This window comes from Trichomycterus rosablanca, chromosome 17 (assembly GCF_030014385.1).
Source record: "Trichomycterus rosablanca isolate fTriRos1 chromosome 17, fTriRos1.hap1, whole genome shotgun sequence".
In the NCBI taxonomy this organism is placed as follows: Eukaryota; Metazoa; Chordata; class Actinopteri; order Siluriformes; family Trichomycteridae; genus Trichomycterus; species Trichomycterus rosablanca.
Genome location: NC_086004.1, coordinates 17,409,159 through 17,427,474, shown reverse-complemented (window position 1 = coordinate 17,427,474; position 18,316 = coordinate 17,409,159). Strand labels below are relative to the sequence as shown.

General features: G+C 37.8%; 1 protein-coding gene across 2 annotated transcripts in view; it reads right to left on the bottom strand.

The window, feature by feature from the left end:
• Positions 1-18,316, bottom strand: part of dennd2b (DENN domain containing 2B) — an 89,285-nt gene that overhangs the window by 16,089 nt on the left and 54,880 nt on the right. Inside the window, exons 10-14 of one of the 2 annotated variants that reach the window (XM_063012455.1) lie at positions 16,144-16,253; positions 13,473-13,542; positions 7,195-7,272; positions 5,009-5,182; positions 4,210-4,358 (exon numbers count right to left, since the gene is read on the bottom strand). In XM_063012455.1, the coding sequence (XP_062868525.1) occupies positions 4,210-4,358; positions 5,009-5,182; positions 7,195-7,272; positions 13,473-13,542; positions 16,144-16,253 (581 nt within the window). The remainder of the gene's footprint in view (positions 1-4,209; positions 4,359-5,008; positions 5,183-7,194; positions 7,273-13,472; positions 13,543-16,143; positions 16,254-18,316) is intronic. The other variant, XM_063012456.1, reaches the window with a different exon arrangement.

The following is an 18,316-nucleotide window of genomic DNA, read 5'->3' as shown; positions in this document are numbered from 1 at the left end:
AAAAACACGTTTCAGATTTCAGCCCACAAGTTCTCTATGAGATTGAAGTCAGGGGATTGGGCTGGTCACTCTATTACCTCAATCTTGTTGGTCTGTAACCAAGATGTTTTGGGTCATTGTCATGTTAAAACACCCATTTTAAGGACATTTCTTCTTCAACATAGGGCAACATGATCTCCTCAAGTATTCTGATATATTTAAACTGATCCATGATCCCTCGTATGTGATAAATAGGTGTAACACCATGGTATGATAAACATCCCCATATCATCATTTTGTACCACCATGCTTTACTGTCTTCACAGTGCACTCTGGCTTGAATTCAGTGCTCAGGGGTTGTCTGACATACTGTCTACGGCCACTAGACCCAAATAGAACAATTTTGCTTTCACCAGTCCACAAAATGTTGAGCCATTTCTCTTTGGACCAGTCAATGTGTTCATTGGGAAATGTTAACCCATTCAGGAAACGTCTTTTTCTTAACAACGGGACTTTGGAAGGAGTTCTTGCTGGTAAATTGGCTTCACCTAATCATCTTCTGTACTCACTGGTAAATTTAGATGTTCCTTGATCTTTCTGGAGGTGATCATTGACTGAGTATTTGCTATTTTGGCAAATCTTCAATCCAATTGAACAGTAGTTTCACGCTTCCTTCCGTATCGTTCAGGTTTTGGTTGTCACTTTAAGGCATTTGAGATCATTTTAGCTGAGCAGCCTATAATTTGCTGCACTTCTCTGTATGTTTTTTCTCTCTACAATCAACTTTTTAATCAAAGTATGCTGTTCATCAGAACAATGTCTGGAACAACACATTTTACCCAGTATTTCAAAAGGAAATGTGCTATGACCAACCTGTGCAACATTTGCCACCCTCCTACATTAAATAAGGGCCAAAACTGACACCCGTTCTTCTGCAGAATGAATGACTTCACCAATTGAACTCCTCACTGCTATTATTTTGAACAACCCCCTTTCAATCAATGCTTCGATTACTCAGAATGAACGGCATGCATGTCCTAATTTTGTGTCCTTGTTTTGTTTTCATTACTCTACTACACTTTCAAGTAAATTTTTTGCTATGTAGAAATAGCATTTCTACTAAAAACAGTGATTTATCAGGTTAATGGTGTTGGACTGCTATTATTTTGAACACTACTGTACTTTAGAAAAACAGTCAGACCAAAAAGGTCCTTAGGGTTTCTAAAATACTTAAACCTGTCCATCCAGCACCAAAAACTAAGATCAAGGTTTTTTTCCCATTCAGCTGGTTAGTGTAATAATGGAAGTAGCCATTATTATCCTGGCATATTATGAAAAGAGGGCTTGTGCCATAATGTGCACATGGTCATGTTAAGTTAATAAATCCCAATACTTGTTGGCTGTTACACTTGTTACATGACCTTGCAAAACATTCATTATCCGTAATGTACCTGAGCTGTTTACTAAATGGTTACCCAAACAGTTTTGGATCTTCTGTTAGAAGGAGTCATCAAACACAAACCTCTCTTGAAAATATGGTAAAAGTAGACCATTCATTGCACAGCTGTCTAGGTTTTGTGCTCCTTACACCAAATTATGGATCCTTACACTTCAGTTCTCCTGATGCATGCTTAATAATCCAGGTACACATATCCACAGAATTGAATTAGTTCATCTGGACATAAGTTTGTTGTAGAGATACGTTTCATCACTTATCCAAGTGACTTCTTCAGTTTAGGCTGGTGATGAATACCCCAACCTTATATGCAGTTGTTTTGCATAATGACCGACAACTTGTGTCCAGATGAACTGATTCAACTTTGTGGACACATTAATCTTTGACACAAAAGGCTTATATTGTTGTTTTGTCTAACAGGAAAGATCAGCAGGAGGCACAATTTACAGAATCATACCTATCTGCCATGCCATTAAGGTATGGCAGATCGACAGGAGACATGATGGCGCAAGAACCAAGAATTTCTGCACTATGCCTGTGGGTAGATGTCCCTCTATATAATCACGGTTTCTTCGTCAGTGTTGCTGGCTCCTCTCCTCACGACCAGCCGTCTGAATTGAGCTGTCCTAGACGGGCAAGTTGTCTTTAGAGGTGGCATGATGGTCTTTTACAATGTGTATAGCTCACAAAATTTTTTTTTTTGAGTCATTAAGGTGCCTGTTTGGGGTGTTCAGGGTTTTCACAAATTTACACGTGTGACCACTGATGCTGTTAGTCTATGCCTGGTGTGTTTTACTGTGACTTTATTTTGAAAGATTAAACATTTTACATTTTTTTCTCCTGCAGCCTGAGCACCCACTATCTGGTCTGAAACAAAACCTGTTAGTTGCCTCATGTTGCATGTCATATTATTACTGTGCTTATTGTTAGAGATCTTTAATAGCTGATACATGCTGGTTATTCACCTGTACAGCTATTTTAATGGAGATTTAGTTTTTTAAAGTAAAACTTTAACACTAAAAACACAGAGATTACAGATATACATATATAGATACATACACACACCCACATTCACAGGAAGTACATTCTTTCCCCAACAGTCACCCGGCCCAGGTCCCCCCTGTTGCTCTTTGTTTAAACTAGCCACTGATTTGTGGAGATTAGACTTTCACAAATAACCCACTTGCTAATGACCACTGCAGCCTACGCCTGGTTTCCGTGACTGAGCATATTTTGAGGAGGGGGAGGATGGGCACCGGAGCCCCTGGGGACCCCTGCTCTGTTACATCCAGATTAACATACCATACCAAGTTTTATTTACAAATGCTTTTCCTGATTGATTAAGCATTGTCCTAAGCATTATCAGCCATCAGCTTCCCACTGCACGACAGCAGGAAGTGGAAATATGTGTTAATCCCACAAAAAATGGAACCCTATTTCACTGGCATGCTATTTCTTGTCATATCTTTAGCTTAGCCAACAAAAGAATGTATATTGCTGATGGTACGATGTATAGCCAAAAGTGTAAGGCCACCTGACCATAAGCTTATTGGACACTCTATTCCAAAATCATGCATTATTGCATTAATCTTAAGATCGCCCCTCTTTCTTTACTCTTGGAAAGGCTTTCCACACAATATTGGAATTGAAATCTGTGCCTATTCCATTAAAAAAGTATCTGTGAGGTCAGATAATACAGCCTGGCTTACAAAAGATTCAATTCCTCCCAAAATTGTTCAATGGAATTAAGGTTAGGGATCTGTGAAAGACAAAACACTTTCTTCACACCCAATGCATCAAATTATGTCAAGTTCATTGATCTGATCGGCCATAGTTGGAAGCTGTTGGATGCATATTTTACTTTATACAGTTGATAAGATATTTGATTTTAAATTAAATGTCTTAGCATTTCATGGTTTTCCAATAAAAATGGCCATGTTGTTTTATATTTGAATAAATCCTAAAAATATAACATTACTCAAATGGGAGACTAAAGTAGGTGGCCAAAACAACATAAACAAACAAAAGGCAAAAAAACTTCTGCAGCCTGCAGCAGAGAAAAGGGAAAGCATAAGAATAAAAGCTGTCACAACAATGCTTAACTCACAATTCTGCAACAACCAAGTTCTCAGAAAAAGAGTTAAGCGCAGAACCCCAGAACAGGCCACCAACTGGCACAGTTCGTGCCCAGCGTGGATTCAAACATGATGCCCAGGTCAGATCAAGCATGGCATTATAGTTTCAGAGAATAGCATGTGCCAACAGAGGAGTCAGCAGTACTGTAGGGAAGACACCATGACAATATACACATTTCCCCACCTGAAACAAATTAAGGTACAGCTTCCAGTCAAGAGAAACCAGCACATCAATCATTTGCTGCTCCCTTACGCCTCTGCCAGTCATACAATTAATGGCAGTTGGGAATGATATTGTAATTTGTGCCCCCTGTCAATCTTTGTGTCAAGTGGGCCTGTTACAATTACACCCGTGTAACCATCATTAAAAAAGGTTGTATGCCTAAACAGTGCATGGAAAAATGCGTGTGGCATGTAGATCATGATGGTTGGCATCTATAGGGCACCGAATCATGGAGGATTATTAAACAATATTTAGACTGACAAAGTAAGAATATTGTCAAGGGCAACACTAGATATTTGTATACTGTAATCCTGCATATATAACATTAACAGCCTCTTAACACACTACCAACCCTATTATACATGTTACAGAAGAGCCAACATAAATGTCCCAGGATCACTACAGTAACATCTTACCTGAGCTTATCAGCCACAAAGATGACTCTGCGCTCCAGCAGAAGAGAGGCAAAGACACAAACCACTTGTCTCACACTCAGACAGCTAAAGAGACTATCAAAATCCACATGCTCCAACCTGGAGTCCATGGGCCTCCGCAACTCAATCACCTGCAAAAAGAATGCAATGTTAAACAACACTTAAACTAGCAACTTTATAATCAGAACATTTTACTTTAGTTAGTTCAATTTTTCCTACTGATGCTACTACCTTGCTCGTCTATTGAGATTTAAACACACAATTTTGCAAAAACCTTTTTGGACATCACATTTCCAAGGTCAAGTAATCTAGCAAGCCTAGCATCACCAATGACGTTGCCAAGGATCGCCTAGAATGGTGCAAGACATCAACCCTACCAATTGTGTCTGATGGAAGTGAAAAATGGTGTTGCTTCTAATACTAAAACTTTGGAATAGCCCCAAAAGTCCAGAAAACAAAAGTCTTAATGCTACAGTATACAGTGGTAATTCAGAGAACTTTGTGCTTCAGACTTTTTTTGGGAAAAGCCACTTCTATGAGCAGGCTTTTCATTTCCCAGCATCAGTGGTCAACCTTAATAATTCACAATGGGAAAATTGCAGAATGGGGGAAATTATCTCTGCAGCCACACTCATTATTGGATGCTGTTACAGTATAAAAAGTAATCAACCCCATGTTAATGGCTTTGGAATGTTCAGAATATGGATGTGATGTTGGGGTGTTCACATACTTTGGCCATGTAGCATTTGGAATTGTTCTCTATGGGTTCTAACAATCTGACCTCGTTGCCTGCACCAGGCAGGAAGGTTTTGACTTTGATGATTTTGCCCGGCGCTGGAAAGGGAGATTCCATAAGGCTTCGCATAAATGGGTAGACCAGGGCTGCCGAGATCTCCCTCCTAATCTCCACTTCATCCAGGATCTGAAAACGGTACAAGATGCAAGTCAGGTCCTTCTGAGAAAATAAAACATGTGCTACAAATTATGACAGAGTGACTAATGGTCAAGTAAAATAGTTCCTAAATTTGCTTTACTTTGCTTTGAAAAGTATAAAATGTAAGTATAAATAAGAAATAATAACAACAATGAACAGAGTTGTTAATTACAGTAACCCTTGTACCAAGAAACTTTAATTTTAAATGGTTAAAACCTTTAAATTATAGAGCAGGAATGTCAAACTATCTAAAGACAACATGATTTTCTTCTTATGCTGCATTGAACGCTCAATAATACCAGGTGGTTTGCTAGTAAACACAACTTTACGCTGTTTAGACTCTTGTTGAAAAATATGCCAACACAAAGATAGCATGAAATTTGCAAAATGACGCTTTTTTTATTTAAGGGAAAAAAAGAAGCAAAATAAATATATACATATACACTATGGACAAAAGTATTTGGACACCTGTTCATGAGCTTGTTGGACAGCCAAATTAAAAAACAAATAGAATTAAAATAGAGTGGCCTCTATGTGATCTTTAAAGCTATAACAATAGCCACTTCTGTTAAAGTGTGTATGTGGGAATTTGTGTTCATTCAGTGAAAAGAGTATTTGTATGGCTGGACAAAACCTCATTTGATGTTCCAGTTGATTCCATAGCTGTCCAGAGAGGCCTTTGTTCAGAGTTTTTTTTTAACTTAAATGTTTTTCTTCATGTCTTTATAGAGCTTGCTTTGTGCACAGGGGCACAGACATGCTGGAACAGAAAAGGGTCTTCCCTTAACTGTTGCTGCAAATTTTGAAGCATAAAATTTCCTTCAGATAATTGATTTCCCACACCTGATTACTACACCAGTTGTTGTGGCTGAAACACATAAATATGAAAATTTGAAGGGGCGTCCCAGTACTTTTGTCCATATAAGTCATGTAGGCTATAAGTAATGGCTGTTTATTCATGTTAAGTAAGTAGTAAAACCCCAAGTCTTTTAGCCATGATAGTGAACATGAAGTAACACTAATTTTAGTAGTTTTAAATGTTTACATCAGTGCCTCTCTGACTTTTTAGAACCACCCTGATCAAACCCCCTATAAATCATGTTGTAGGAACGCAGTTTATGTCTGTAAATGCAGTTAGAACATTTTATTTAAGTAAAATAAGGAGGTGAGCTTGTTTTGCATTTTTTTCACGATTCTTCTTGGTTTAAAGTATAGGTGAATTCCACACCTGTATCACCTTCTAGTCATTATCGGCTTATTTCCTTAGTTGTTTCTAAAGTTTATTATATTTTCTAACAATATGTGAAATCTGCTGGTTAAATAAAAACACACAGTACACCTAGTTGGTTACATGTCCTTTCAGATATTTAACCTTAAACAGCCACTTTTGATGGTCATTAACAAGCTTCTGGCACATTGGATGTGTGATTACCAAATTAAAAAATAAGGTAATTTTCTCTTAATTATTTTTCAGTCTAATTACTGCATTGTAAACAGTGGGACCTTTGTTCTAGCAGGTCTTGCTAATTCATGGCTGACCTGTTTTCTGTGGTTATTTAATTATATCTTTCATTCTGAATAATTTTCTTTTAGCAAAGAGGCCACTGTTCCATGTTCTTTGTCCTTACAGGCAAATGTTTGTACTGATGATCATAGGGCATAAGGTTGCAAAAGATTATGATACACTTTCTAAGATCTGTATAGCGCATTGTAAACTTTCTTTTTGTAATGCATTTGGCTTTGTTTAATGGGTTTAGTTAAGCATTTTTAATGAGCACAGAGAATTCAGAAACTATAATTAATCATAATCACTAATAAAAATTCTGATGCAATGTTACAAAGTTGAACAACCTGTTTTTGGATTAAAATGTGTTCAAATTATTAAGTCAAAGAAAAAAAACGGGTAAAATTGCTTAAAATATCGCAGGTTCACTATGCAGGCCAGAAGCAGCTTTTTGCCAAACGGCTCTGTATCTAAGAGTTCAGACAAAAGAATGAATGAGTTTTATAAGCTTGAGCAAGCCTGAGCTCACCTTTGAGAACAGGTCAAAACATCCCAATCTGCTGATGACACAGTACACCTCTGGAAGGCGAGGCCCTTTCCCACTCGGCTGCACGTGAAGAAAAAAAAACATAAATCAGCAAAGTGCTTGTAAGAACACATGAAAGTGTACTCTTGAATCTTGGAAAATAAGACAGTAATCTACCTACAGTAATACCTTGTGAAACAAGCTGTACTTAAAAATAAAGAGCAAATCAAACGGTTTGCGGAGGACAGGGATTTGCTCACTGTTTAAATAATCTTAAAAGCTTTATCTTAGCATGTAATGGGTCATTAATGCAAAGGTTCTATTTAGAAACAGCTTCCCGTAGCTGTTTTATGAACTGGCCTTCACTTGTTTTACTTTTAGACAGTGTGTGACTCTGTGAGGTAAAAAACAGTTTAAAATATTTGTTAGTATTTAGTATGATTTGGGTTTGTGTACCTTCAAACATTCAATTGAATTTTAGGACCCATCAGAAAAATTAAAACATTTTAATACTTATTTGTTGTCCTATTAATATGAATATAAAAATTGTTTCAAAAGTCTTCATTATGATTTAAGATTTAAGAGGCTTTATTGTCATTAAACGTTTCAAGAGATCTGGGGAAATTCCAGTGCATATAGGGCAATCAGAATTACAGATCTTTTTTTGGAAGAAATATGCCATGTGCTATGGACCAAAGACATAAATTACTATCCAGACTAATATTAGCACCAAGTCCAAATGCCAGGTTCTGTTATGGTATGGGGCTGTGTAAGTGCCCTTGGCAAAAGTAATTTACTTCTGTGATGGCAGCATTAATGCAGAAAAGAGATTTTAGTACAACATTTGCTGCCTTCAAGGTGATCTTTTCCAGGGAAGTACATGCATTTTTTTAAAAAGACATTGCAAAACCACATGCTGCACACATTACAAAGGCATGGCTGCAGAAGAACTGGACTGGCCTGCCGGCAGTCCCCAAGAGAGAATGTGTGGAGAATTTTTTTTTTCACATTTTACATTTTCTGTATTTACCAGATGCTTTTATCCAAAGCGACTTACAATTATTATTGAATACAATTTGAGCAATTAAGGGTTTAGAGCCTTGCCCTTGGCAGTGATGGGGCTTAAACCAGCAAGCTTCTGATTACTAGTCAAGTACCTAAACTGCTGAGCTACCACTGCCCTTTTGAAAAAAATTTTGAGACAATTCTGAAACAAAAAATGCAACATCAACCCTATACTGTCACACACCTTAAGACGTGTTGGCAGGAATAATGAGACAAAACATCACCTAAATCACTTCACTTGGTATCATCAGTGCCAAAACATCAAGTGTTGTGATAAGGAATGTAAACATTACAACGTGGTAAATGCTTGATCAACACAGCTTTTTTTGGATTGTGTTGCAGGAATGGATGTATATTAAGAAATTAAATAAAGTTGACCAGACAAAACATGAAATATCTAGGGTTCATACTCTAAAATAAAAGTCAAAATAAAGGCACGAAATTCCTTTTTTTCATTTGCATTATCCATACCTGTCCCAACTTTCTCTGATTTGGGGTTGTACTTCTTAACCGTTCTTGTGTACTTTTGGATGTGTGACTCGGGTCATTATTCTGCTGCAGGACCTACTTTGTTTAACTCAAGCCTAGTTTTCCTACTCTTGGGAGCACATAGCACATTAAAATGCTCTGATATCATAGTTCTTGTAACACATTCAAGGCCTCCAGTCTCAGGGGCAGCAAAGAAGCCTTACAGCATTATGGACTCTCCACCTTGTTTCACTTTGTAGGCTTCATTTTGTCGTCTATAAACATAACCTTGGTATGCTTTGCCAAAGAGCTCTAGTGTGGTTTTATCAGCACATAGAACATTTTCCCAGAAAGACTGTGGTTTGTCTGTGTGAGTTTTGGCAAAGTTCAGATGCTCTTTTTATGCCTTTCTTTAGGCAGTAGAGTTCTCCTTGGCCTTCGCCCACAGAGCCCTGGTTTGCCCTGCCTCAGTGTGTGGCATATGGTATGGCTGAAACCATCAGCCCAGATGTCTCCAGCTCAGCCTGAAGTTCTTCATATGGTTTCTTTGCCACATTTCTCTCATCAGTTTTCCTCTTTTCACCACGTCCTGGAAGTTCTTGACTGTTTCATAGTAAAAATTATTGATATTTCCAAAGATATTTTACATGGTGTACTTAATATTCAGGAATACCAGTAATGTTAACCACAATTGAATATATTCCTGCTAATATTAAATAAAAGTGTTTTGTAGAATCATTTGGTCATGCGTTTGTTAAATAAATCTGTCGTAATTTTTCTATTTCTCTGAATGCTTTGTTAGCCCCCTTTCATGCTGTTCTTCAGTGGTCAGGACTCACCCAGGACCACTACAGAGCAGGTATTACTTGGTTGAGGGATCATTCTCAGCACTGCAGTGACACTGACATGGTGGTGGTGTGTTAGTGTGTGTTGTGCTGGTATGAGTGGATAAGACACAGCAGCACTGCTGGAGTTTTTAAACACATCACTGTAACTGCTGGACTGAGAATAGTCCACCAACTAAAAATATCCAGCCAACAGCGCCACATAGGCAGCGTCTTGTGACCACTGATGAAGGTGTAGAAGATGACCAACTCAAACAGCAGCAATAGATGAGCGATCGTCTCTTTACATCTACAAGGTGGACCAACTACGTAGGAGTGTCTAATAGAGTGGACAGTGAGTGGACACGGTATTTAAAAACTCCAGCAGCGCTGCTGTGTCTGATTCACTCATAGCAGCACAACACACACTAACACACCACCACCATGTCAGTGTCACTGCAGTGCTGAGAATCATCCACCACGTAAATAATACCCACTCTGTGGTGGTCCTGTGGGGGTCCTGACCGTTGAAGAACAGGGTGAAAGCTAAAAAGGTATGTAGAGAAACAGATGGACTACAGTTAGTAACTGTAGAACTATAATGTGCTTCTATATGGTAAGTAGAGCTGATAAAATGGACAGTGAATGTAGAAACCAGGGGGTGGTTTTAATGTTATGGCTGATCAGTGTATAGTGTGCAGTGTGGTTGTCTAGTTTTTTGCCACTATATCTATTAAAAATATCTATTATTTTTGAGTCTTTCCCTTTTAAGTAGATTTGTTCCGTGCTGATGTCATTACCTGATCGGCATCATTGGTGAGTTAACAACATGCAGATGGGTTTATTTCTGTTCCCAAGCAGCCACAACTGACTGTGTCTAAAGGAGGGAATGATCGATGGATTTCTTACTGCTGCTGCAATTGTGAATTCTGTTGGCTGGTTGAGGCGCCTGCATGATGGATGATTGATTTATAGACAGCAGTGCATGACACTTCATATGCAATACCATCTGTGAGAACCTGCTTCTGGTAGGTGAAATAGGTTGTGATGGTTTGTGATGGTACTTTGGGAGAAAAATGCAAAAACAAAATAAAATTGCATTTCATTAAAATTTCATGTTTTACCACCGCTTTCTTCTGTTCAGAGTCGCAGTGGGTTTGGCTGCACCAAAAATCACTGGGCGCAATAAGGTAACACACCCTGGACAGGATACCATCCATCACCTGGCCTCACACATACACCCAAACATAGCCAATCATGTGTATGCAGATGCTGGATCAGCTTCTAGGGTTTCGAATCCTGGATCCCAGTGATACTGGGCTAGCACAATTTACCGCTCTGGGTTCTGAGAAATTGTAAGAATCAGTTTTTATTTCAGTGTTTTTATATTATATTTGTGTAATTTTCAGTGTTTAAGTGTCAAAAACAACCCAATTATTTTAGATAAGCCTAAAATATATGCAAGTTCACAGGACCATGGAACGCATTAACAGGTTTTCCATACATCATTATGGGAAAAATACCTTTTACACTCAACACCTTTCAAACTCAATACCACTCCCAGAACCAATTGACGTTGAGTTTTAAGGTACCACTGTATTATTTTTTATTATTATTACTGTATTCAGGGCACTTGAGTGGTGCAGCTGAATAAAAAGTGAAACAGGAGGAACGCTGAACAAAGCAACTGTTTATAGTTATTTTGTAATTTTTAAAAAACAAACTGAACGACAATGGATTCACTTTGTTTTATTATGGAAGTCCCAAACCCGGACATTAAAGGAATAAATAAACAGAAGCTTTTGTGTTCACTGACTTATGCTGCACGGAAAGTTATTTTGTTGAAGTGGATCTCTGACAGACCCCCAACACTCTCTGACTGGCATAAAGTAATTTTAGATTTTTTTGCCAATGGAATATTTAACATACTGGGCTAAAGATAACCTCAAGCAATGGTATAATATCTGGACTGTTTTTTTTGGACTATACTGGTGATCGAATTTTCTTTGAAAAAATAATAAAGAGTGGCTAGGATTTTTAATTTATCCTTTCATCACCAATTATTATACTGGGACACTGGAGAAGTTTGTATTATAAGGATTTAAGTTGGGGGTTTGTATATGTAAATTTCTTTTCTTTTATTTATTATTTACGGCTGTATAAACGGGTGTAAATTGAACATTGAATACAGTGTGGGAGGCTTTGGATATTGCATATGTTAATAATGTGTGGTCACATATGTAAATACATATGTAAATAAAGTGGTCACTGTTTGTATGTAAGTTCAAGTTTAACAATGTGAAAAATACTTATAAAAAAAAAAAAAAAAAAAAAACTGAACATGTTGAATTCGACAAAGGGCGTTGAGTTTCAAAGATTTTGAGTTTAGGGGACAATGAGTTACAAGGTACCACTGTAACGTCTAATTACATTTGATTTTATTTATCTTCGTTTGTTTGCTTGTTTGTTTTTCATGTATAGATTCACATCAACAGAATCAAAAATAGAGTTGCCTTTAATATTTGGGGTTGCTTTTTTTTCACAGCAAGAAGGTCCTGGATTCGATCCCCAGGCGGGGCGGTCCGGGTCCTTTCTGCGTGGAGTTTGCATGTTCTCCCCGTGTCTGCGTGAGTTTCCTCCGGGTGCTCCGGTTTCCTCCCACAGTCCAGGGACAAGCAGTGAGGTGAATTGGAGATACTAAATTGTCCATGACTGTGTTTGATATAACCTTGTGTGAACTGATGAATCTTGTGTAATCAGTAACTACCGTTTCTGTCATGAATGTAACCAAAGTGTAAAACATGATGTTAAAATCCTAATAAAACAAATAAACAAATAAAAATTAATGACCAAAACTACTTTAAGTCTTAAAGTGTAAATGATTACCTTCACACAGTTAACCCAGTAATCAAAGCCTAGCCCCTTTTGTCCTTTTTAAGGAAATCAGTCAGGTGGTTAAAGAGTGTCTAACCACACACACAGAGACACACACAAATTCTCCATTTCACTTTTCCATATTAGGTATGCATTTCTCCTCAGCTGGCTTTTTTTACTAATGGATAGTTAACTCAAGTATGTGGAGCTGGACTGAAATCCTTAGGAATGCTTCTTTAATGCCAGTCCCTGAACCTCCTCCCTGCATAATGTTAACCCACAAACTGCTCCACCACAACAACTGAGACATCAATAGCTATGACAGTTCTCTATTTTTATGAAAACAAGAAAAATCTGATTTATGTTATACCAAATAGAAAGTTTTTTCTTCTGGTTTAACACTCATTCTGCTTTGACATCAATACATGTTAAGAAACAGCAAGGATAACATACTTTAATGCAACCAAAACGAGAAGACACAGCAACACACTGGCAAGACTTTACAAGAAAATTACTTACTGATATGATTTATCTCCAGCTTATACAGAATCATGTAAAGCTATTTCACAAAACACAAAATGCACTGCTCACCATAAATCTACACACAACTTACAGCTTGTTACTCTACAGTGACACATATTATGATTCGATTTTTTTCATCTTCCCTTTTGAGTAAGATACAGTAAGATATTCCCAAGTGGCTAGACATTTACATTCACATTTTTGGCATTTAGCAGACGCTTTTATCCAAAGCGACTTACAGTTATGACTGAACACAATCCCTGAGCAATTGAGGGTTAAGGGCCTTGCTCAGGGGCCCAACAGTGGCAATTTGGCAGTGGTGGGGCTTGAACCGGCAACCTTCAGATTACTGGTCCAATACCTTAACCACTGAGCTACTTATCATTTAAGCCTCATATATTGCTTCAGCATAACATTTTATTTACTGCAGACTCAACTTCTACTTTCTCAAATGCTTAAGCAATACAAAACTATCATGCACAAACAAGAGATGAAAAAGAAGGATAGTTAAGCAAAGAAAGTGCTTACCAGGAGCCTTCTGCAATATCCAAAGCGCCGACTGCCGTCTTCTCCAGTAAGCATGAAGGAGAAGGTCTCACTGTGCCAAAAAAAGATGCCACAAGGGGTTATTTAGCGCGAGAGACGTATTTAGATATGCCATCAAAAATGGTGGACGCTGCTAGTTTTGTTACGTTTAAAAAGTATGCACTTGCTATTCATTGATATTCCTTATACACTGATCAGCCATAACATTAAAACCACCTCCTTGTTTCTACACACACTGCCCACTTTATCAGCTCCAATTACCATATAGAAGCACTTTCGTTGTTATACAATTACAGACTGTGGTTCATCTATTTCTCTACATACATTTTTAGCCTGCTTTAACCCTGTTCTTCAATAGTCAGGACCCCTGCAGGATCACCACAGAGTAGGTATTATTTGGGTGGTGGATGATTCTCAGCACTGCAGTGACACTGACATGGTGGTGGTGTGTTAGTGTGTGTTGTGCTGGTATGAGTGGATCAGACACTGCAGCGCTGCTGGAGTTTTTAAATATCGTGTCCACTCACTCTCCACTCTATTAGATTCTCCTACCTAGTTGGTTTAACTTGTAGATGTAAAGTCAGAGACGATTGCTCATCTATTGCTGCTGTTTGAGTTGGTCATCTTCTAGACCTTCATCAGTTGTCACAGGACGCTGCCCACGGGGCGCTGTTGGCTGGATATTTTTGGTTGGTGGACTATTCTCGGTCCAGCAGTGACAGTGAGGTATTTAATAACTCCATCAGCATTGCTGTGTCTTATCCACTCATACCAGCACAACACACACTAACACACCACCACCATGTCAGTGTCACTGCAGTGCTGAAAATGATCCACCACCCAAATAATACCTGATACAACTGATGCAATTACAACCTCTGCTGGCTGATTGATGGCGCCTGCACCGATTCAAGGGATAATGCGTTGATCAGGGTGTGGCTCTCCGTACACAAAGCTGATTTTTTATTTAAGCCAAAATGGTTTAAGAATAAGGTTGCTAGCATTGTTGTCTTGTGTATTGCCCACTTCATCCTGGTCCAGTGTTATTAATGATTGGCTGGATTAAGACCTAGTCCAAATCTAAAAATGCGTTTGAGTTAGCACTAACCAGTTACAAAAGAGTTTTTGCTTTCTTCTGTTTATTTCATAATTACTTAAACTGCTCAAAACTTAGTCTACATATTTAGATTATGTGTATACTACCCAGTGTATTCACTTTAAGAACTATTGTTTTCTGTGACTGAATGACTGGTACATGTCTTTAAAAGGCTTACTGTGGGATTTCATTCAGCAACTAAAGCCATTTTTTATTGCATTTTTATCCCCTACTGTATAATAAAGTACACATCCAAATCCAAAACTATCCGTGCTGTACCTAATGTTTTACTGTCTGTTTGCAATTGCACAAGAGCACTCATAAAATTAGGAGGAAGTTGCTGAAGTAGACATTCCAGTTGCTTGGTTCTATTTCAGGAAGATTAACCAAGTTGAGCAAGGGTACTTTGGTACATTACTGGTTACTTGACAATGGAAAATGTAGGATCATGGTTATAAAATGTACTATACCATATTGTACTGTGCAGTGGAAAATGGAATTAGACTGTTAATTTGAAAGTTTTGTAATGTTATTTTTTTTTAAATTATTTTATTCACTAGTATACACCGCTCTGCCATAACATTAAAACAACCTCCTTGTTTCCACACTCACTGTCCATTTTATCAGCTCCACTTACCATATAGAAGCACTTTGTAGTTCTACACTTACTGACTGTAGTCCATCTATTTCTCTGCATACTTTGTTAGCCCACTTGCATGCTGTTCTTCAATGGTCAAGACTCTCCCAGGACCACTACAGAGCAGGTATTATTTAGGTGGTGGATCATTCTCAGCACTGCAGTGACACTGACATGGTGGTGGTGTGTTAGTGTGTGTTGTGCTGGTATGAGTAGATAAGATACAGCAATGCTGATGGAGTTTTCAAACACCTTACTGTCACTGCTGGACTAAGAACAGTCCACCAACCAAAAATATCCAGCCAACAGCACCCCACGGGCAGCGTCCTGTGACAACTGATGAAGGTCTAGAAGATGACCAACTCAAACAGCAGCAATAGATGAGCAATCGTCTCTGACTTAACATCTACAAGGTGGACCAACTAGGTAGGAGGGTCTAATAGAGTGAACCGTGAGTGGACATGGTATTTAAAAACTCCAGCAGCGCTGCTGTGTCTGATCCACTAATACCAGCAAAAAACACACTAACAGACCACCACCACCATGTTATTGTCACTGCAGTGCTGAGAATGATCCACCACCTAAATAATACCTGCTGTGTGGTGGTCCTGTGGTGGTCCTGACCAAAAGAACAGGGTGAAAGCAGGCTAAAAAGGTATGTAGAGAAACAGATGGACTACAGTCAGTAATTGTAGAACTTCAAAGTGCTTCTATATGGTAAGTGGAGCTGATAAAATGGACAGTGAGTATAGAAACAAGGAGGTGCTTTTAATGTTATGGCTGATCAGTGTATACTCTTATATACAAAAACCTGAACAATCCATAGTAGCATATGGTGGCCAAGCAACAAAGAATGATTTAATGTGTTTATTGTCTAGTCAAAAGCGTACTGATTAAGTATCTAGAACTGGGAGGAATACCTGCTGTACTCAGAAACAGGGCTCCAGTCCTTGGCGTCTGGAAAGCAGAACTGGGGAATGGCTTTAAGACGCTGCTCTGCCTCTCTCATCTGCTTGGTGAGCCTCTCGAGCTGCAGGAAAAGACAAAAAAAACATTCAAACATCCATTTACACACATAAGCAGCTATTTTTTGCTGTTCTTGTGCAGAAATCAAGTGCTATGTGAAATATGTCAAGAATAGTCATCTCCCACTAAAAAGTGACTTCCTCCTTCTTTGTCCCTAGTGCTCCACTATTCCATTTTAAGATGATGACATGATTAGGGTCACCGCTCTGGCTGGAAGCCGACATATTTTCAGTTTCTCAAAGGGACAAAGTCACTAAACCACATAGCAGCCCAATAAAGAAGTATTTTGGTATAACTATGTATTATGATATACACAATATTATATAGCTATGTATGATGGAAATTTAAGTTATGTTTCAAACCATATAGTAAGGAAAGTAAAAAATATCTTTCAATTCTGTGTTTGAGAATGCTGCTCATGTTAAGGTTATTAAAGTAGAACTCAGTACTGCAGACCTACAAGAGAGGCACACTGCTTTATAAAGTGCACACTTTATTTATTGCAGTGGAATTGAGAGTATTACATTATATCATAAAACAAGGCTACTTAAAGTCTATCTTTACATACAGTGAATTTAGAAAGTATTTAGACCCCTTGTGACTTTTTGTTCGTGGACTTTGCGTATGCTTCAAGTCATTGTCATGTTGAAAGGTGAATAATAAAAAGTGCAATTCAATCACACTCAGCATTACTTATAGCTGGGCCAGTGATAGCTTAGTGGTGAAGGTACTGGACTAGTAAACAGAAGGTTGCCGGTTCAAGCCCCGTCATCACCAAGTTGCCACTGTTGGGTCCCTGAGCAAGGCCCTTAACTCTCAATTGCTCATCGTGTTCAGCTCATTGTGTAAGTCGCTTTGGATAAAAAGCGTCTGCTAAAAGCTGAAAATGTAAAATGTATTAAACCCAGATGGCTGAATTCAAATTTAAGAGATGACACTGCAATAAGCAAGAACAGGAGTGTGTACTGTTTTGCAAACTGTGTAAATGGCTACAACATCATTGCACATAATTTAAAAAATAGACATTAATGATGTGCCAATTAAAAATCATGAAAACAATGATACCGATGTGCAGGATTTAGTGTGGTGTCTTTACAAGGTTAAAAGCAGAAATTCTATTAGAACAGATCTGACATGTTATATAGTTGCAGAAATGAGCAATTTGCTACAATACTATTGCAATGTATTGACTGAACTATGGTGTTAGAGAAATGCTAATTTTGTTTTTAAATAAAAAAAATACAATATTTTTTCTGCCTCTTATGTTTGTTCTTGGGTGTTAGACAACAATTTAAAGAATAAGCCAACTAGCCAACCAATTAAGCCAACCAATCTCTGAATAGCTTAGAAGGATCAAAATCAAAGTCCTGACTTTAACCCTAATAAGGAATGAGTGCTTCATGCTTAAAAGCCCATACTTGTGTCTAAATAAAAGCAATTCTTTAAAGACTGTCCCAAAAATGTCTTCATAGTGATGTGAAAGACAGAAAGTGTTTGGTTGCTGCTAAAGTTTAATAACCAGTGATTATGTTTACAAGAAAAAATATGTGTGTTGGATATCTTTGACCCTTTCATGCATGAAATTATGTTTTACAAAACGTTTTGTGCTTTATCTTTAATATTAAATTAATATAACGATCTGAAGTGGTCAGTGGATGACATTTTCAATAACTATAAAATAGTGATTTCACTTTCATACTAGAAATACAATGTAATACAACTCTTTTAACAAAAAGCTCCTGCAACAGTCCTAAATGTATACTAAAACTCCAATTTTCAAAAAAGTTGGGACAGTTCATAAAATGTAGTAAAAAGATAAATCTGTGATTTGATAGTTCTCTTGAATCTTCATTTAACAGAGAAAAATAAAAAGACAATATTTCCAGTGTTTTCACTGATTGTCTTTATTGTATTCTGTAAATATAAACATTTTAGAATTCGATCCCTGTAACACACCCAAAAAAAGCTGGCTTGGTTAGCCTTGTGTTCCATCACCTTTCCTATGAATTAGACTTTTTAACCGTTTGGGAACTGAGGAACTTAACAGTCCATGGTTGCTGTTGTATG